This window comes from Athene noctua, chromosome 1 (assembly GCF_965140245.1).
Source record: "Athene noctua chromosome 1, bAthNoc1.hap1.1, whole genome shotgun sequence".
Lineage (NCBI taxonomy): Eukaryota > Metazoa > Chordata > Aves > Strigiformes > Strigidae > Athene > Athene noctua.
Genome location: NC_134037.1, coordinates 231,636,992 through 231,658,961, shown reverse-complemented (window position 1 = coordinate 231,658,961; position 21,970 = coordinate 231,636,992). Strand labels below are relative to the sequence as shown.

Here is a 21,970-nt window from a genome sequence, read left to right as displayed (position 1 = left end):
AGAGATGTCAAGAGATGTTTCCTCTGAATCTCCCTGAGGAAAACCAATGGTGGTAGAAGAAACAGGCTGGCTGCTAGCACCTTTGCAAATGCAAGTTACTTCCTGTAGGGCAAAGAAGAAACTGTACTACACCCCATCTAGCACTATCTCCACCATACCCAAAATAACAGTGGGATACGAAGAAAGAGCTGCCCTGGGCATGGCTCCGAGACAGCAGCACCACACCAGGACGAGCACCCAGGCTGCATTTAAGCATGCTGGCACTAGGTGTTTGGCTGATGGCACAGCAGTGGTTTATTTTAGGGGAACTGTGGCCCACAATGCAGATCCCATCCATAAGACTTTGCCAACACTGCATCCTGTTCTGGGAAGCAGAGACAGCTTAGGACACAAAATTTCCATCTCACTGCTCCAGTACTTAGAACACTCTTCTTCCTCCACTACAATGGAGGACCTGCTTCAACATCTTGCTGGCAGCTGAGCTTGCATTCAGACCAGCAGTTTGGGCAGGAAAACACAGCTCTGAAGGACTGTTGGCCTCCTCCTCCCAGAGCAGGCAAGCAAGGGTTGTGAGCAAACATCTCCTATTATTTCTGCTGCTTCAAGACAGTTTGTGCTACTCATAACTAAAATGGCAAATCCAACCCATTTTCAGAACTTGATGTCTAAATGGAAGCAAACAAGAACTTTACAATTCAAAAAAGATTACAAAAAGGTTAAAAAAAAAGTTTAAGAAAAGCAAACTAAAGCAAAACAGTAAATCTGGAAAAAATTATTTCTTACAGGGAGTCTGGATCCGGGTCAATAAATGGCGTAGCACCAAATGGATCGATGTTTGCTAGCAACATTTTGCTAATAATTGAACTTCCTGCAATAGAAGCAGCTAGACCAGCCCTCAAACCTGATTAAAAAGGAAACAGAAAAAAATAACAAAAAACCACTTTGTATTTTATAATTACAGAAACATATATTGTCATAATATAAGCCAAATAGTGAGAGACAAAATTAATTAAAATAAATCCATATAGGGAATGATTGCATTTCTATTTCAATTTTTACCTATATTGGTTATCTTTTCAGGTGTCTGGCTCTCTTGAGCAGAAGGGCAGCTATGCTGCAGTGTGATGGCTGAGTCTTCAAATACCACCATTGAGAAAGAAAAAAAACCCAAGAAAATTCAGGATTTCAGGCCAACAATCACTGACTGGCATAGTAACCAAATCCAAAAAGACTACTAGCTCTTTTCATTTAGTTTGATCTTCCTCTCCAACCTTTCCATGATTTTCCTTTGGTCCTTTCCTTCGAAAATATTCCTAAGGAATACCCTTATCATTTTTAGAACTGGTCAAGTCATAGTTTAACTTAATTTGTGGGAATATCACAGCTTCACCATGCCTACCTTGACTAATATCAATGTTACTATACAGAACACTGTGTAAAGCATTTAAACAAAGAAAAACATTTTCTAAAAGCTTTCACTTAAATTGACCTAGAGAAAAATGTAAGCTCAGTTCCATTATGTTTTAACTATACTAATGAAGTTAATTAAAACACGTGTTTTACCAGTGCTCCCTAGTATTAACTACATTTGGATAATAACATGGGGTTTTAAAAAATATTTTTACTGCACAGCAGCTTTGTGTAGTTTCAGTTATCCCCTTTTACAGAGGTATCTAGAGACTTCTTATCCAGTGGGTTGAACTTCACATACATCTGTCCCTCTCTGCCGCTTCACAGCCTCACTGATTAGTGTGAATGATAGAAGGAAGTGGGGACACTGGTGGATGAAAAATTGGACATGAGCCAGCAATGTGCACTCACAGCTCAGAAAGCCAATTACATCAAGAGACGTGTGGCAAGCAGACCGAGGGAAGTGACTCTCCCCCTCTACTCTGCTCTCATGAGACCCCACCTGGAGTGCTGTGTCCAGCTCCGAGGTCCCCAGCACAAGAAAGACATAGACCTGTTGGAGTGGGTCCAGAGGAGGGCCAAGAAAATGGTCAGATGGATGGAACACCTGTCCTATGAAAAAAGCCTGAGAAAGTTGGTTCAGCCTGAAGAAGAGAAAGTTCCAGGGAGACCTTACTGTGGCCTCTCAAAACATAGAGGGGGTTTATAAGAAAGACTGAGAGACTTTTCATCAGGGCCTGTAGTGACAAGACAAGGGGAAATGGTTTTAAACTGAAAGAGGGTAGGTTTAGATTGACATAAGGAAGAAATTTTTTATGATGAGGGTGGTGAGATACTGGTACAGGTTACTGATGCTGCACCATCACTGGAAGTGTTTAAGGCCAGGCTGGACAGATCTTTGAGAAACCTGATCTAGTGAAACATGTCCCTGCCCGTGGCCGAGGGTTGGACTACCTGATCTTTAAGGTCCCTTCCTACCGAAACCACTGTGTGATTCTATGATTCTAAGATCCTGAATCTCATTTTTCATCCTCCAGAATCAAACACAACACTTCTGCTACATCTGGTGTTGTGCTAAATGTTTAGGAACCTTCTACATTATCTTGCATCTCCTACTATATGATTCAACACAAAGATGTGTGTGTTGGCTCAAACCAATTCAGGGCATGAAATAAAAATTGTTATTTGACAGCAAGAAGGGGAACAGAAGGCAATATTAAAGTAGTATAGGAACAGCAGATTTCAAAATCATAATTACCTGGGCAGATAATCCTAGTGTTAAGCACTGGGAGGTTCTCCTTGCTTGCAGCCAAAGCTGGAGCAGAGAAAGAGCCTGTCTGAGAATGGATACCTCTGCTTGTACGTCGATCTGGAGATCTTGGTGCAGTTTTAACTGTGCAGAATAAGTAAAAGAGCACTTATTAGACCTATTATACTACCAAATACATAGTTTTTACAGTCTTGAAAATGTTTCAAAACCATTAATCTATTATTATTTCATGACAAATGTCCTTTCTCCTCACACCACAGCTTTTCTTCTAAATACAGGGAAGAAAACTCAGAAACAGATTATGTGACAAATACAAACTAAAATGAACAAGTGTGCTCAGCATTCAATACGGGGAGTTCCTGATTTATACTTCAAGCTACTAGCAAAAACTGCATTATACCTACCTTAAAAAGCAATAGTATTTAATGCTGTAGTAAGCTTCTGATAAACATGTTAATGAAGTAATATGACTTTAACCTTAAATTCAATCCATACTTACTTATAAATATACCTATATCATATAGTACATTATTTATAACAATTTTAACATAGATAGCTATTGTGACCCATAAGCCATGGAAATACATGATCAACAACCACACTATTTGCTTCAAGCAGCTAAAATGGGCCCCCTGCCTGCATCAGGTTTCTGAAAACATGAGAAAAAACTCTGACATCTTTATCTACAGCCAAACTGAAAACTGCAAGGGAAGGGAAAAAGACATGTTCAGACATACTTGTCTTCTGCAGTTAGAAAGATCATGGGAGCACCAGTTTCCCATCATCTTTTTCACAAAAAAACCTCACAGCAATTCCCAAAATAATTGAAATAACATATTTGTTAAAATTCTTCAGAAGAGAGTTTAATAAAACTTTGTGACAGATAACATGGTGTGTTAGCTGATGTAATTGTTGGTGACAAAGGCTCAGGAAAAAGAAGGGGGAGAAAATCAAGGGGAAAGGGAAGATGTTCACAAAGAGTAAGTGGTAGCTCAGTGAGCCCAGTTATTCCTGGTGGTGGCTCTGGAGTTGACGAAGAATAGGCTTTTCAGAGGGCTGATCCCAGGTGCTGTAATTACTTTCCTGGCAGATTTTGTTTCATGCAGGCTGAGAGAATATGCTAGTGTGTGCTTTAGCTAGGGAAGTTCATCTTTGTGAAATTCAGCCCCACTGGACATAGCCAGAAATTGGTGCCCCAGGGAAGAAAGTTTGTGTATTACCAGATGCTTTGCTATAGCATTTCCATGTGCATGTACAAAGCTTTTGCAAACCAGATGACCATAGACAGACATTTGTTGGCTACCTCTGCTCCAAATTATGTCACATGTTAAAAAGTACTTCAACTTAGGACACCTTCAGTCTTGACCATCTGAAGAAGCTCAGAACGAAAAATGAAATTATTTCCAAGTGATCTCATAGTCCTCTCAAACCCTGAAAACTAATTCAGCAAAAATAGAATAATTAGGACTAGCACCAAGAGAGTAGAAGAAAAACACCAATAGAAATGTGGTGGGAAAGATAAAATATACTGGTTTTGTGGCAGGAGGGGGACAGATCAGTTCATATCAATCATGATAGCTCAGCCTGAGAGTAACATTGGTGTGCTGTATGAAAACATTAATGAAAGAAAATGTAGAGTGGGAAAATCCAGAGACAAAGGGAATAACAAGAACAAGGGTTTAGAAATTTTGGTCAGATCAATTCAGGCCAGGATTTGGGCATTCACTTTTTTTAAACTGATAATAATCTAGCATGGAACGGTCAATGAAATGGCAAGTTCTTCACCCTCATGTATCCCAAAAATAAGATAAGGCATCTTTCTGGATGACTTGCTTAAGCCAAACAGAAATTATTAGATGCAGGACAGGGATAAGTGGGTGAAATTTTCTGGACTGTTTTATATGAAAGCTCTGACCAAGTGGACTAACAGCTCCTTCTGACTTTAACATCTGTATAACAGCCTTAGCAATTATCACAACATGCTATAGTATTGCATGATAACAATACAACACAATGATTTGTATCTGTGCAAGACAAACCACTTTAATAGTGTTTGAAAAGGAAATGAAAAGGAATAAAAACTGCAAGTGATATGTAACAAGAGTTATTAAATATTTAGGTGAAGGTAATTAACATATGGAAAAATATTACCTCCATCAAATGGCCAGGAAGATCCTCAGAGGGTAAAATACAATATTCAGAGCAAAATTAACATTCATTTTTCATAATGCTACTGAAAAATTCACAACGCTGTTCACACAGTCTGTTCTCTCTGTACTTGGGAACATGGCAGTTATATTAAATAGGAAAATAAACAGAGCAGCTGCTCTTTATTTGACAGATGAGACTCATGGGGATAACTGCAATAAAGATAAACTTTTGCTGTTCATGCTCTGATAAAAACAACAGAGCCCTAATGAGTAAAGCTGATGTTTCACTGCAGATAATTGAATTCATGTTTTATGCTTTGTCCCTAAACACTTATCTTTCATCGACGGCATTAATATGCACTCTATTTCACACATATCAGATGTATGAAGAGTAATGCAGCTCCCCATAAACACAGAAATTTTATCACCAAGAAACAAGGGGTTTATATATATTTCTACATATGGATATACATATGTGTGTATTTTTATTTTATTATACATTTATGGCAGTAGGATTGGGTCATCCGTAGGGCCAGCACCCTTTATAAGCTAGTATTGAAACTGGACAACCAACAAGCATTGAGTCCTATAGCCAAGGGAAAAGGAGAAGGGCCAATGTAGAGATAATCACTGGAGAAAGTCTGACATCCATTCCTGGAGGAAAGGAAATGTGAGATTCTGAATTAACAGATGAGGACACCACCTTCTAAGGATGTTGGTGTGGGTTAGGGTAACAGAAAGGATGCAAATCACAAACAAATTTGCTCATTTTGCCACAGGAAGTGCACAACAAATACCTAGAGGATGAGTTTTGCTGCCCACCAGCTACCACTGTTTCTCCATGACTCACAGATCATCTTGAGACCTCATCTGCAGTGCACTAATAGTAAGGCAAAGACTGAAATTTCCACCTATAGTAAGAAGCAGATTTCCTAAAATTACTCCACAGCTTGAGACTCTTGAACAAACTGGTCACACGAACACCAGTCTACACAAAATGCAGGATTGATGTTTGTGATGGAAAATGTCCAAACATGACCTCTGGCTGGACTGGCTTGGTGCCAAAACCAAGCAAGGGAGGAGGTAAGTAAGGGCCCCATACAGACAAACCACCCTTCCTTCTTCCACTGCAGCCACTCACTGGCAGATTTCATAAAGGACACATGAAGGAGAGATTTTACCCTATCGTTTGAATGTGGGAATTAGTACTGTGCTATTTCAGGAAATGAGTATTCTCTGAATATCATTTTACACACAGTAACCAAACAGTGAATAGCCAAAAGGAAAGCTTAGTGACAAAATGGGCTTTATGAAGCCCATTTACTTTCAGAAAATGCTACCTTCCAAGCAAGTTGTTTGAAACTCAGATCACTCAATATTCTAATTGCTTTGTACAATTATTGATACAAATGATACAACTGGGTTCTTTCTGTTGCATTTTAAAACCCAGCATGGGCTACCCACGTTGTCTTCATTTTTCGTGGGCAGTAACCTGAAGAGCCCCACAGTGAGGACAGGATGATGCTCCTACAGGAAGACAGGAGTGATCAGAGAGCAGCAGCTGATAAAGGCCATCCAACCAAGGACAGGGCAGGTAGGGGGCTCTACACCTCAGAAAGCAAGAGTAGTTTGGTATAGTGGCTTGCTATATGGCAGCCAATAGCTGCAAGGAACTAGTCGGACCTATGACCTGTATTTGGGACAACACAAGAAATTTTCCACGGGAAGAAGCTATAGGATATCAAAGACTTTGGTTCAAATTTCTGTTCTGGATTAGACAAATAGAGGAGGTGACTTTAGTACTGCCACTTCTCAGAAGACTTCCATGCTCCAGTTTCTATGATATTCTTTCCTGCTTTACACTGTTCCTCTTCATATAGAAGACTTAAATATTCATTCTCTCTGTTCCAATAACTGTCTCCATGCAAGTTCCCAGCTGAAACATCAGGGGTTTGTTCTTAATACAATGAATAAATATGTCCATTTCACACAATTTGAAACCCCTTCTACAGAAATTCCTGTAATATGCCCTAAAATGCCTATGACTGAGACATGCTATTGCCACCATTACCTAGGCTCTAGTCCCTACTCAGGTTTATGCAGAAAGGTGAGTGTAAACACAGAATTAAATGCAGGCACCTTTCTCCCCAACAGATATCTTTTCAGCTTTATAAATACATTCCAAAAGACTATTCATGTCATCTCCAGCATATTTTCCCCTAACTTTTATTTATCCAAATATATTAAAATTTGTGACTAATTTCCAATGAAACAGGATGCTCTCCTCCATAATGCAACTATAAGGACTAGTTTTAAATTATTTTATTCCTAATTTACTCACTTGATATGGACTCAAGTTCCTTTGTATCTTCCTCTTTCTCCTCTTCTTTGGATTCATCCAATTCTTTGTTATATTCTAGTGGAGACTGGTTCACTTGTTCTTCACTATGAGCGTTCTGCTCATCCACAACTGCTTATTTAAAAAAAAAAAAAAGACAAAGTTTCAAGATTTTTAAAGAAAAACTGCATACATGGAAAATTAGCTTCTTTCTTCTGTAGCCTTAAGTTTAAAAATATTAACAAAAGATTTCTATTGCCAGTTCAGTGAAAGTCTAGCAATCCTTTGCCCATTGATAAAGATATGCTGCTAGAAATTTTCATTTTGTGGAGGATAATAGTTACAAAAGCAGCACACTTTTATATGAGCAGTCATGTGCATATGTATTCATATATGCAGACAGTCAGTCATTAACATCCAAACAAGCTGCACTTCTTTTCCTGCAGCTTGTAATAAGCACATAATTTTATCTATGTAAGAATGTACAAATCAAACTTTAATAATGAAAATTTTGCTAGTTTAAATAAAAAAGCATCATTATTCTATCAGTAAGGATCAAAGCGTTGCTGATGTGCACCTTTTTCTGCTTGTTCAATGATCTGCCTCACAGCCTTCTTCAAGCTGTTTGCCCGGAGCATTAATTGTTCCCTTGGTTTGAAGAGTTTCTGGGTGGAAGACTTTGAGACACACTCCGCTAATTGCTCTTTACTTTCAGACAAGGATTCTTCACTTGAAAACTCCTCTGCTTCTTCTTCTACAATGGGGGGAGTGATGCCTGGGAGAATGGGAGCAGCCTGGGCTTCTGTGTGAAGAGCCTGGAGCAATAGGTCTAGCTTCTCATTTAACTCGGAGCACTAAGACAAAGCAGAAAAGAATACACACACACAGTGAACGTGTGAACATTTTCAGGAAATAAACTACCAGATTATATTTAACATTTTTGGTGTCTTAAGCATCTCTGTAATTGTTTATGCAAAATCTAAACCTAGGTTCAACATTTCGGAATATCATCTCATGAGTAGGTATGCATCTTTTTTTTCAGACAAATCCTGTGACATCCAAACAGATTAATTACAGCGAAAAAACTCTACACTAGGATTAAAATAACACACCATGCTAAACTCAGCCTGCCACATAACTAGGGTACAGATCAGATATACTCCTCTCCTGATGGACTGCAGCATGGAGAACCACCACAGATTTGCCCATACCATGCATTATCAGAAACCATGGGTGCTCAGTATCCCAGTTTGGAGAGATAATCTACAGGGACATGCCCAGCTGTTAGACTGAGACACATGGGGTTGTTTTTGCAACACAGCCGGACATTTAAGCAAGTGAGTTGTCACAGAGCAAAGAGGCTCAAGTCAGAACCAACCACTGTCAAACACCTCTATCCATCACTAAGCAGTTGTTCTCTTTAGGTACACTGGAGAAGAGATGATTTTCTTGCTTAAAGGAAAGGAAACCAACATTGGCCTTGAAACAGTAAAAAATAAAAATTCATTTTCTAAAATGTGCACTGAATAGAAACATGAACCACAAGTTGCCATTTAGCAAGTACATTTCCTGATTCTGGGTTTGTTAGTGATTTTGTTTTCCCCTCTTCAGCTCATGTAAATTTTGTGCCTCATATCAAATCCTTCTGGTTTGTTTTTTTTTCTTTTTTCCAATGCTTTTGCAACATGTTCTCTACAATTTGCAGCTTAAACCATTACTTTTAACACTGTAGTCCCTCTTCCCTTCATTCCCCCAGCATATCCTCTCTTCATTATCCCGTTGTTTTCCTGTAGCTAACTTAATCCCTAAAAGTATAACTCCTAACGCAAAATATTTCCTTTTATCTCTATGTACATTACTACAAACTTCATTGTGTATGAAGGAAAAAGGTGTAAATGAGTTTATAGAGATCTTAGACTTTAAAGATGGTTTGTAAATAACTGTTCTATGCAATAAGAAAAACAGAATTTTAAAGTCACTGGTTGAAATGAAAGCCAAGCTGGGCATCCTGGAGCAATTAGAAAATTAAACACCCATGAACTCTAAACTTTAAAAAACCTGCAACTTTAAACCAGAACATAGTCATAGTCTTACTTTAATGGCCATAGCATCAGCTTCTTCTGCATTTTCCATTGGTTTTTCGTAAGTCTTCCCTATTTTGGCAACAAAGTCCTTTACAGTTTCACATAATATTCTTCAGATAAAAAAGAAGATGGGAGAAATCAAATTAAATAAAATAGATACATTTGAGTATTCAATCCTTATGGCAATTTATACGGATACTGATAGAGAACATTCTTGTTGGAAACTGAACTCTGTAATCATACTTGCAAAGTAGATGACACTATTTTCCATGACTTGCAAAATCCAAGTGATAAGCTTTAAAAAAAAACCCTCTTCCTCCTTTTTATTTAAGTCTTTGCACACATGGTATCCAAGTCTCTTATTTCTAAGAACTGAAATAAACACAACTAATTTTATCCATTCCCTTGCTTGTACACCTTCTATTCTAGAGGAGTTAGCAAACTTGCATTCACTTTGATTAACTTCTTCACACAGTCTTCTGAACTCCCATGCAAATACAGAGCCTTGGAATCACAGAGATAATCTACTGACTTTAATGGAGCACTTAGATGAAAGCACATGGCCACACAGGTCCCACTGCATACTCATGCTTTTGAACCACAGCTGACCCTGCAATGAATTTTCATTGTTTAAACTAGAGAAAGACTTGGTTCTTATTACTTACACTGCAGACAGACAGAAAACTTACTAACAAGGTGTGGATAACTGCTTAGCACTGTTCATTTGGTTGAAATTTATTTGACAGAAATTAAATAGATTTAACAAGATACAGAACCAATTTAGAATCTGGAGTTACAATAATATCCTGCAGTTTAATTTTCAACATGTGCTATGCATACTTTAAAATGAAATTTTATTACCTTGTTTTCAGCAGAAAAAAAAAAAAAGAGGTGTAATGGCATTCAGATGTATTTCTGAAGATTCTACAACTGGTCTTTTGAATATTGTAAAATATAAGATTTTTTTTTCCACAGAAAAGGTATACACAGAAGACTTTTGATTTTAGATGATGTCCATGATTTGTCAAGTAATCATCTCTAATTTTTGAGTGTTTCAGTTTGGGGAAAAAAACCCTATTGACTGAATTGATATAGACAGAGCTACAACAAAGCTACCTAGCCCGAAGTTCTGCTTCACATTGGTGAAGAAGTTCTTTGTCCTCTTAAAGATATGGATATGCATAAAACAAACCAGAAGAAACGTAAAGTAGATCACATATTCACATTAGTAAGTTTCATATTTACGATGCATGCTGATTTGGAGTGATGTAAAATCAATTTATATCAATACTATGCGATTTCTTTAAATGCTGATGTGTTTAGTATTAAGCTATCCATTACAATTATACCATATAAAAATTTTGCAGAAAAGGCATCCACTCTAAAAGACATAAATTAGGATACATTAAGCCAAGACAGTCAGGCCAGCTGTAAGAAAACCAGGCTTAGGCAGAAGGTTATTATGGTGATGATGTTACACAGGGGATTTATCCCACACATTGTACATAAAACCGATCAACTCACTTGGCAGATGATATGACAACTGAGTGCTGATCAGAATTGAGAATTTTTGCAAGATGAGCAGCAACTGAATCTTCATAAGCAGATATCTGAAAACAGAGAGAAAAAAGACTTCAATTTCCACACTTTTCAGTAGTTTAACACCAAGCAGTGAGTTACAACAGCTCCAAAAATAGCAGGATTTCCATTTCAGATCTAATAAAAGGACAAGCAGCTGGCAATGCAGATTTTACCTGCATACTGTATTTTATGTACCAGATTTTTAATATTCAAAATAACACTGCATCTGAGAACTTGATCCACAGCTCTTTTCCTCTTGTAGAGAAAACAGTAAGTTATTTCTAGGCTAAAAATAGTCCATGAGGCAGAAAAAAATCTACCTTATTTTTAAATTTATAACAAGCTGTACTATTAAAATCTAATATTTTTTTTTCTAAAACAAGCAAAGTTTTCCTCAAACCAAGCTGCTCAACTAAGAATAAATCAGAAGTTTGCCTTTATAATCCTGAATTTTATTTTTACTGTCAGATGGGCTCTTAATCCACAAGTACCTCTGCTGACAAGGGCTGCTAAAACTGGTATTATGTAATCAAAACAAATCCTTAAGGAGTAAACCATTTATGGCTTAATCTTTACAAGAATGTTTAGGAGGATGAATGTGAGCTTTGTCCATCTTTTCTTGCACAGAATAATTCTAAGTTCTGAAATACTCAGGAAAAGGTTTGGAAAGAAACAGAAATGCATTCTCACACACTATATCCTGTCTCAAAATAGATACAGATCCAATCTCTATTTAAAAAAAAAAAATCTAATCAAATTCTAAATCTGAAGCCAAAAATAAATGTAGTTCTGAAATTTTCTGATGGCTTCCTTTAAGAATCTCTCTAATTTCTTGGTGTGTTTTTGCCCTTGATATGGAGCAGGTGATAGAGCACCCTTTTTTTTTCTCCTAAACTTCAGCCTTAGTTGTAGAACTCTGACAGTAAATCAGTTTTCATTTCAAGGAAAATACAAGATAAAATTTTCTAATCTGTGAGAAAGAACTATTGTTTTTCAAACATCAGTATAAGATACTGGAACCAAAACAAGTGAAATAAGTCCCCTGAAACTGGAGGAAAGAAGAAAAAAAAAAAAGAATCAGATATGTACTTCTATTTACTTTTTCAATTGTGCTTTAATACACTACCTACTGTAAGGTTAATTATGCTTTTTCTGAAATACCATAACTCAATAAACAATGCAAAAAACATTAAAATAGAGATTGAACAGGGTACTCAATAGAAAATGGCTTTGTCCAACTCAGAGTAACTATAGTCTACAGAGCTAATTTTCTAAAAAAAGAAGTTTTGTATGAGCAGTTGCATTTTCAGGAGGGGCTACACACAGTTTCAAAGGCCAAACTAACTAGAACAAAATGTAAATTTTTTCCTTTACAAGATGAAGTTCCACTTGAAAACTTTTACTGGTTTGAAAAATTAGAGAAGGTAAAGCTTTAGTCTGCATTGCAGACACTAGAAACAGAGCTGTGTGCAAAGCAACACCATTGCTCCTTGTGATGGGAGTGCCGGAATGGAAGGATACAGGCTCTTTAGGAAGGACAGGCAGGGAGACAAGGAGACGGTGTCACCCTCTATATCAGTGACCAGCTGGAGTGCATGGAGCTTTGCCATGGATCAGAAGCCAGCCAAGGGTTTATGGATCAGGACTAAAGGCAGGACAGGACAGGTGACATTATCGTAGGGGTCTGCTACAGGCCACCAACCAGGAAGACCCAGCAGATGAGGCCCTCTACAGATAGACAGGAGCAGCCTCACATTCACAAGCCTCATGGGGGATTTCAGCCACCCCGATATCTGCTGGAGAGACAACACAGCAGGGCATAAGCAATCCAGGAGGTTCCTGAAATGCGTGGATTATAACTTCTTCTCCAAATGATAGAGGAGCCAATGAGGAGAGGTGCTGCGCTGGACCTTGTTCTCACCAGCAAGGAGGGTCTGTTGGGGGATGTGAGGCTCAAGGGCAGCCTTGGCTGCAGTGACCATGAAATGGTGGAGCTCAATACCCTTAGGGCAGCGAGGAGGGCGCACAGCAAGCTCTCTACCCTGGGCTTCAGGAGAGCAGACTTTGGCCTCTTAAGGGATCTGCTTGGCAGAGTAGCATGAGATAAAGCCCTGGAGGGAAGAGGGGCCCAAGAAAGCTGGTTAATATTCAAGGATCACTCCTCCAAGCTCAGGAGCAATGCTTCCTGACAAAGAGGAAGTCACACAAAAATGCCAGGAGGCCTGCGTGGATGAACAAGAAGTGCCTGGACAAACTCAGACACAAAAAGGAAGACTACAGAGGGTGGAAGCAAGAACAGTTAGCCTGGGAGCAATACAGAGAAATTGTCCAAGCAGCCAGGGATCTGGTTAGGAACATCAAAGCCCTGATAAAATGAAATCTGGCCAGGGACATCAAGGGCAAAAAGAAAAGCTTCTACTGGTGTGTTGGTGATAAAAAGAAGACTAGGAAGAATGTGAGCCCTTTCCAGAAGGAAACAAGAGACCTGGTTACCTGGGACATGGAGAAGGCTGAGGTACTCAATGACTTCTTTTGCCTCAGTCTTCACTGGCAAGTGCTCCAGCCACACTGCCCAAGACACAGAAGGTAAAGGCAAGGACTGGTAGAATGAAGAATCACCCACTGTAGAATAAGATCAGGTTCAAGACCACCTAAGGAACCTGAAGGTGCACAAGTCCATGTGACCTGATGAGATACATCCATGGGTCCTGAGGGAACTGGTGGATGAAGTGGCTAAACCACTATCCATCATATCTCAGAAGTCATGGCAGTCTGATAGAGTTCCCACTGACTAGGAAAGGGGAAGCATTACCCCCATTTTTAAAAAGGAAAAAAAGGAAGACCCAGGGAACTACAGGCCAGTCAGTCTATCCTCTGTGCCCAGCAAGATTATGGAGTGGATACTCCTGCTAAGGTACATGGAAAATAAGGAGGTGACTGGTGGCAGCCAACGTGCCTTCACTAAGGGCAATTCGTGACTGAATAAATTTGGTGGCCTTTTATGATGGTGTTATAGTGTTGGTGGATAGTGTTGGTGGATAAGGGAAGAGCAACTGACATCATCTACCCGGACTTGTGTAAAGCATTTGACACAGTCCTGCATGACATCCTTGCCTGTAAATTGGAGACCTGGATTTGATGCATGGACCACTTGGCATATAAGGAATTTGCTGGATGGTTGCACTCAAAGAGTTGCAGTCAAGCGCTTGATGTCCAAGTGGAGACCAGTGATAAGTGGTGTTCCTCAGGAGTCCGTACTGGGACCAGTGCTGTTTAACGTCTTTGTAAGCAACATGGACAGTGGGATGGAGTGACCCTTAGCAAGTTTGCCAATGACACCAAGCTATGTGGTTCGGTTGACACACTGGAGGGATGTGCTATCCAGAGGGACCTTGACAGGCTTGAGAGGTGGGACTGTGCAAACCTCATGAAGTTCAACAAGGCCAAGTACAAGGTCTTGCACATAGGTCAGGACAATCCCAAACACAAATACAGGCTGCGCAACAAGGAGATTGAGAGCAGACCCAAGAAGGAGGTGATTCTCCCCCTCTACTCTGCTCTCATGAGAACCCACCTGGAGTAATGCATTCAAATCTGGGGACCCCAACATAGGAAGGACATGGACCTGTTGGACCAAGTCCAGGAGAGCCACAAAGATGATCAGAGAGCTGGAGCACCTCTTCTATGAAAACAGGCTGAGAAAGTTAGGGTTGTTCATCCTGGAGGAGAGAAGGCTTCAGGGAGACCTTATAGCAGCCTTCTGCTACCTAAAGGGGGCTACAGGAAAGATGGGGAGGGACGTTTTACAAGTACATGTAGTGATAGGACAAGAGGTAATGATTTTAAACTGAAAGAGGGTAGATTTAGATTCAGTGTAAGTTCTTCACGGTGCAGGTGGTGAGGCCCTGGCACAGGTTGCCCAGAGCAGCTGTGGCTGCCCCCTCCCTGGCAGTGTTCAAGGCCAGGTTGGACGGGGCTTTGAGCAACCCGGTCTAGTGGAAGGTGTCCCTGCCCATGGCAGGGGGGTTGGAACTAGATGATCTTTAAGGTCCCTTCCAACCTGAACTGTTCCACGATTCTATGAAAATCCCAGCCAGTGAAGCCCCAGCACTTTTGCATCTCTATATTTAGCAAGCTGTCAAAGGTTATAACCAACACCCTTACTTGGCTCCTTGCCAATTAAAAAAGCCTGAATTATTAAATTATTCAAGAACCTGCTGATTAATTATTGCTTCACAAGTACATTTAAAAGTTCATATGCATTCACTTTCTTAGGAATATATTATTTTCTCATTTGTAGTCAGACTTTCCATGCAATTAATTTAATTAAGCATCTCACTCTCTCTCAAAATCGAAACCTCATCAGATAGTACAAGCAAAAATCTAGTCTGAAAACAGACTAAGCTTTCCTTTGAGGTCACTTATGATTTCGAGCTCTCCGAAAGAACAACGAGAAAGTTGGGTGGTATCACCTGATCCAACTCAAACCGCAAAAAGCTTCTCTCTTCCTTTCAGAATACAACCTTTGCCTTAGAAATGTTGGGTTTTTTCCAATGGTTATTCCAATCTCAAGATAACAAATATTTTGCTTTTAAATATATATAATATCTATTTTATATATTTATATGTATTATTGTAGTATAGATATTATTATACAATAACAATACTGAATCATACAATTACATACAAAATAATATGCTATATTATCATATAATAATTGCATAAATATATAATGTATTAAATAGTAATACAATGCTATAGCCTTATATGAAATATAATATAAAATATTTAAACTATTTTACAACATTTATATAGAAATACGTTTTTCAGGAAGAAATTTTTCTGACTGCTCTGCTGAAGACTCCTTACCTTCATTCATTTTTGGCAAATAATACAGAACTGGAAACCCTAATTACTTGAGATATACGCCATGAACAGACATTAATTCAGTTTAGTTAGCAGATCACAAAATGTGTTTCTATTTTTCAGACGAGTGCTTCAGTTACAAACATTGTCACCCTATAAACTCAAAGGTAAGTATATGAAACAATGAAACAAAAGTAAAAGTCTACCTGGCATTCCTCTGACTCTTCTGCAGTCACCGGAAGAATAGAAGGCTTTGCTGGTAATTTCAGTTCATATGACATTATACTCCACCTGAAAGAAACATAACAGCTTTTAAGTTTTCAGATTGTTAGTTTTATCTTTTCTTCAACATATCAACATAAAGAATATTCAGAGAATGATCACAGAGTAAGTTGTTAAAAAAAAAGCTTAGTTTTTTCAAAAATATTTTTAGTAAGCTAATTGCATATGGGTAAAATATTTGAGATTAACAGTAATAATTTGTTTTATTGATCTCATTGTTTGTTAGCGATTTGATGATGAGCTTTATTTGTGAACAAATCATAAGATATTCAATGCAGGCAACAAAGATTTTCCATCAAAACATTCACAATATAAAAGAATTTGGGAAAACTAACTACAGAAGTCAAAGGAAAATAGACATCTTCCTAGTGTAAAAGCTCTAAGGTAACATTAGCTTTTCATCTCAACTAGGGGAGGCAGACATGAGAACAAAGCCAATAGTGAAGTATTTTCATTGACATATATATTCATTTTCCCCTGGTAAAGGACACTACTCTAGAGCATGGATAGTATGAAACCGCTAATAGCACCATCCTTCAAAGCCTGCTGAAAAGAACAAGTAATCACCACAGATGGCCTTGGGAGCAAGTCTGCTGAGATTAGAGCAAAAAATCAAACTGAGCTTTTTTTTCAGTACAGAAAAAGACAAACATGAATGAATCTACAAACCTTTCAGAATGCCCAGGCCAACAATTGTTTCTAAGGATCAGTAACAAGCATTTCTCTACATACTTTGCTGTAAAATGATCAAGCAGTCTGCAGAAAAGCTTAAAATGAAATGTGACTTGTTTCTCTATTTCATAAAAAACTCCATAAAATCCCCTTTGATGACATTCTAGTGTTTGTAACTAGAACAAGAATTGAAACACCCACAAGAGAAAGGAAAGAGTAAGAAATACTCTCAAAAACAGTGTTATGCCTTCACTGGCACAACATGACTATCATCTCTCACTTTTTTATAATGAGGATTGCTCCTTTGCTTTATGGGTGGAAACCACACACAACAGGACTGGCAAGATCTCTTGGTTTTGACTAAGAAAATGCCTCAAACAGTAATACTAATAGTGGATCAAGCCAAAGATCCAGTTAACCCAGAGTCTTGTCACAGCTGATGCCTCAGGAAATTATATGAAGAGTGAAACATGTGATGTGAGTTCTCCCCACATCCAAGGACAGAGTTCAGGTGTTTCCTAAATAAAGATGCTACCTTTAATGGTATCTAATAGCATGCCTGGAGTCCGTAAAACTGCCCCCAACAGTTCTGAATCTATACAATTTTGTAATGCTTACAACTTCTTGTAATAGGCAGTTATGAAGCTTCATCAGTTATGCAATAAACTGTCACCTTTTGTTCATCTTTGGACAACACACTTCCTAGTTTCATCAACCACTCTCCCCTCTGACTCTTTAGATTAAAAAGGACATTGAAAAGCTATCCCCATTACTATCTCGGCTTCCCTCATAATTATGATCTGGGCCCTAAAAAACAAAACCACTGAACACTAACTAAGTCTCTAAGATGGATTTAGGCTATCAGAAACCCAAATACAATTTGAATCTCATGGTAAATCATGTATATGCACATTTAGGTTTACCTGTCTAACATTTTCGTGCTGGCTCGTTCTAGTTTCTCCAAAATCTGAGGAAGTTGCGTATCATCATCACAGGATCCTCCCCAACCAAGGACACGAGCAAGGTCATTTCCAGTACCAAGGGGTAACACTCCTAACTGACACTGAAACACAATACAGGAGCAAATCTACTATTGAAAACTAAAAAGTACAAACTATCACAAATGCTTGTTATTTCAAGCAACAAATGTTAATTATATAGCTGATGTCTAAAGTTTGTAAATCAAATTGTGTAATCCCAATACAACTTGTCCTGTTTACACAAGTGAAAATTTTCATTTAACAGTAACTACTGAGTTTGGCCCATATACAGAGATATGGCAAAGAACCAAGTCAAGAAAAAGTAAGCACACAAAATTAAGTCTAGTCAATCAATACAGTCAAGGAAAGTAAGAATGCACACTTGCCTGTTTGTGCAAGCTGAGCTTATCGATTTCTGACAAGACCCAACCCACACTTCCATCACCACCACAAACAAGAATCCTGAAGTTGTCAAACTTCTGAAATAACCGCAAACTGCAGAGAAAACACAGCCTGTTAGAGCCAGTTACGTCCATTAGCAAGAGAACAGTTATAATCATTAGCAGCTGTTACAAGAAAATATGGTGCACAGCACCTTTACGGTCCTTCTTTTCTTGTTCTAGGGTATGTAGATACAACCATCTACTTAATAAACCTATCTGCATCACATCTCTTGCTGTATATTCCACATATGCTGCCATTTCTGATAAATAACATGCAATGTTTTATTTAAAAACATTCCCTTGATATTGTTTTCAGGATTTTATTAATATTATTTTATTAATATTATTAAAAAATTTCTAAGCTATGAAATTGCAACTACTCTATGTTGCCACTTTAGCCAGAAGCACAAGGCACCAGTGGGGATTTTTCACGAGGACAGGTTAAGACACAACAGGATGTGCTCCACAACATGGGTGGGCTTTTGCCAACATGTGACTAACTAGATGCAAGGACCGTTGGAGGCAATTATTACACATAAGGTGATCACAACAACATAAGACAAGTAATATAACAATTCCATATTAAATCCTTAAAGCCATATCCTGCTTTTACTTCCTATGGCTCTTCCTCCTGTTCTCTGAATTTTAACACCTCCAGGGTACAACACTTGGGCAGTACAGAAAAGAAGAATAAGAGAGACAGAACAAGCAGAAAGCTGAGGCACAGAGGAAAGGGGAATGAGATGTAAAGAAACAGCCCCGAGGTAAAAACAACAGGGATTTAAACTTTAAAAAAAAAAAAAAAAAAAAAAAAAAAAAAAAATTGGAAAGTGTACACTCTTAAAATAATAAAAATAAATGTTTAATTGTAATGCATGTTATTTTCCAGAATATGTATAAACTCAGAACTATTTCTAAAAAGCAACATATTAAGATCACAAATTTTTGAAGCATTTATATATTTTCTGAGGAAAATAATGTCACTTGTATATGACAGATATCTATTCAGAATAAAAGATGTAGATACTTAAGGAAAAAAATGTTGATACCAGAACAATTTCTCCTCTCCTGAGAAAAGAGAGAAAACCACTAGAAATACACTATCTCAAACAATGCAACTCTACTTTTTAGATCAACTAGAAAAAAGAAGACATCAGCATGACCTGACAGAATAACTGCTAAGGACCTCTCTTTGGAAAGTGGGAAAAACATTTAAAAGCAACTAACCTGACCTATAATTGCTGTGCAAAACCAAAATGAGCCTCCTGAACCATGCCGCTGTTAGATACAACTGTATGAAGCAACAGAACTTGCCAATAGACAGACATATTTTTCAGTGTCCTCTCTTAAAAATTGTCTCTCCAATTAACATGAACGTTTATCTATCATTATAATTACATGTACAACATGTTAGCCAAAAGAGACTATATGTGTTATAATGAAAAGAATATTGCAACTTAGAGAATTACTGCAATACATCCATAACACTGTACTAATTATGAAAATCCACAGCTGTATTTCATTATATTTGTATTATTTCCACTGTTTGAACTGAATTTTTGTGCATTTCTTTTGTCTACATTTTTAACATGCAAGCATAATTCTGCATCTTTAAGAGTACAAAAATTAGTGTTTCTAATTGCTGTAACTAACAGGCCATTTAACCAAAATGCTACATGTGAGTGGAATGAAGTTAGGCAACAGACAAATGTGCATCAATTTAATCTTTATGAATGTGCAAAGATGCTTGGGTTGTGGCCACTTCCATGCTAAGTTCATCTCTATCTTTCCAACAATCAACCCTGCGATTTTGTAGACTGCCTGATGGCTTTGTGTTCTTGCTGCAAATTTTGTGAGATGATAATTTTCTTGACCATTTGCATACATTGCCTAAGCCATATTTTGAATGCAGTTTTCAGATGACGAAAGTTTTGGTGTACTCATCCATCACCCACTGCAGACTCCCCCACGGACATTTGTGTTCAGAATTCAAAAAGATTCAGAGTACGTTTAGACAATAGTTTTATTCCATAGCTATTCACAACAAAGTCATAGGAATATCTGAAATTACGCACATCAAATGGACAAAAAGCATCTGGGGAACTGTGCAAAAAGGCTCTGATTCAGGAAAGCATCTAAACTTTTGTAATGGTATTGAACCTTACCAGTTAACAGAAGCCAAAGCTAGCCAAAAAGCCACAAAACACTTGGGCTAATAGGTTTTGATTTTGAATTTTCAAGTGAGTTTTTCTAAAAAAGAAAGTATTAACCTACCATCCCTTCACCCACCAGAATTCATACTGAAATTCTGTTACCTCTTAGATTTTAATCAGGAAGTCACAGTAGATATTGGTGGTAGAATCAGAGCAACAAGGGGAAAACACAACACTATACTTTGCACTAAATTCCCTTGCAAAAAGGATTGCTCAAGATTTCCAAGGTCATTACCCTAAGTGAGGTCCTCCATTCATTAAATCGAACACCTGAGCTGGATTTAACGACTGTTTGAATCGACGAAGAAACTTTACTCCCTGATTGTCTCCACTCTTTGAGTTAACAAAAACTAAAAGAGGACTGGCACAGGATGGCGGGCATGTGGCTTTCCAGAAACCTGTGAACATAGTTAGAAAGAATGAAATAAATAAGGCTTTCTAATATGAACAACACAAAAAGAAATAATGGGAAAGAGGAAGAAAGGGATGAAGAACAAAAGGAGTACATTTTATCATGCATAATGTAAATGCTAAACTGAGTATTTGCCCTGCAAGGAAAACATAACTGCTCAAGATTTACCAGTTCATTTTTTTCTTTCCAGTATTTTCAGTGCCAAATTTAGTAAAATCCTGAAGACAATAGCTTTACTGTTTTTTCACAGCAAAAAACATTATTAACCTTTTAGAATACTTCTCAAATCTCATCTTCACAGACTTTCACAAAATTAAATATATATATCTTTCAGTTACAAGTGTTTGGTTTTAAATCTGATTTTTCTTTAACCTTACTGGATTGAACTGGAACATCCACATCTGAACTTTCTAAGAGTACTCAGACATTTTAGAAGTTACTGTACTCAGATGCTCCCAGATGAAACTTTGCATGAGAACTTTTTTCTTAGACTGAAGTTATACTATTAATTGTAATAGAATCACTGAACAACAGACCTTCAGCTGTGATCCAAAGCTTATTAAAGTCAATGCAGGTTTTAATTAATCACAGCAGGCTTTCTGTAAGGCCCTTAGTGAGTAGTAGTAATGAACATTGTTGTCACTAACATGACCAGTCCATGGAAATAGTGGTTTCTCAGCAACACTTCAAAATCAGACATCACAGGTATAGGTTTTGACATTTATTTCAGTCAAAATTACCATGTTGTTTTCAATTACTAAAATTACAAATAAAAAATTGGCATTGAATGCTAATTTAATTCTACCTTATCATTATGTATAATTTAAAATAAGGTTTGATTAATTTATTTAAATGCCAAGGAAAATCATTTCACATATTGAACAATCTTCCCAGTATGAATAATAAACAGCAGCATGACGCCCTTGTCTAAGACACCACACAGCAAGTAAATAGAGTGAATATATACAGCATAAATGATCACTTTCACTTACTTCATACAATAAAATTCATTAAACTGTGTTAAAGTTGTTGGTCTATATTTGACACCAACACAAACTATAAAATTAAAGCAGTTAGATTTCATGACACTCCTTATTAAATAAATTCCCTGACTTTAAGTGCTCTATCCTGAGCCACTAAAGATCATCTCTTGAGTTCTGAACATTTGCTGGGTTTTTATCTGCGTGTTGCAGAATTCTTACACTGCTTATATTTAAAAGAAAATTAGAGAAGCTATCGAAGCAATTCCTCTCCTTAGCCTGGTAAAGT

The 21,970-nt window shown here is 37.8% G+C and overlaps 1 protein-coding gene across 5 annotated transcripts in view; it reads right to left on the bottom strand.

Annotated features, from left to right (window-relative positions):
• Nucleotides 1-21,970, bottom strand: part of DGKH (diacylglycerol kinase eta) — a 164,399-nt gene that overhangs the window by 23,810 nt on the left and 118,619 nt on the right. For all 5 annotated transcript variants that reach the window (XM_074931282.1, XM_074931271.1, XM_074931291.1 and 2 more), the window contains 10 exons: nucleotides 20,525-20,687; nucleotides 18,020-18,128; nucleotides 17,577-17,716; nucleotides 15,906-15,990; nucleotides 10,777-10,862; nucleotides 9,263-9,362; nucleotides 7,746-8,022; nucleotides 7,172-7,300; nucleotides 2,669-2,803; nucleotides 784-901 (listed from right to left, as the gene is read on the bottom strand). In XM_074931282.1, coding sequence (XP_074787383.1) covers nucleotides 784-901; nucleotides 2,669-2,803; nucleotides 7,172-7,300; nucleotides 7,746-8,022; nucleotides 9,263-9,362; nucleotides 10,777-10,862; nucleotides 15,906-15,990; nucleotides 17,577-17,716; nucleotides 18,020-18,128; nucleotides 20,525-20,687 — 1,342 coding nt within the window. The remainder of the gene's footprint in view (nucleotides 1-783; nucleotides 902-2,668; nucleotides 2,804-7,171; nucleotides 7,301-7,745; nucleotides 8,023-9,262; nucleotides 9,363-10,776; nucleotides 10,863-15,905; nucleotides 15,991-17,576; nucleotides 17,717-18,019; nucleotides 18,129-20,524; nucleotides 20,688-21,970) is intronic.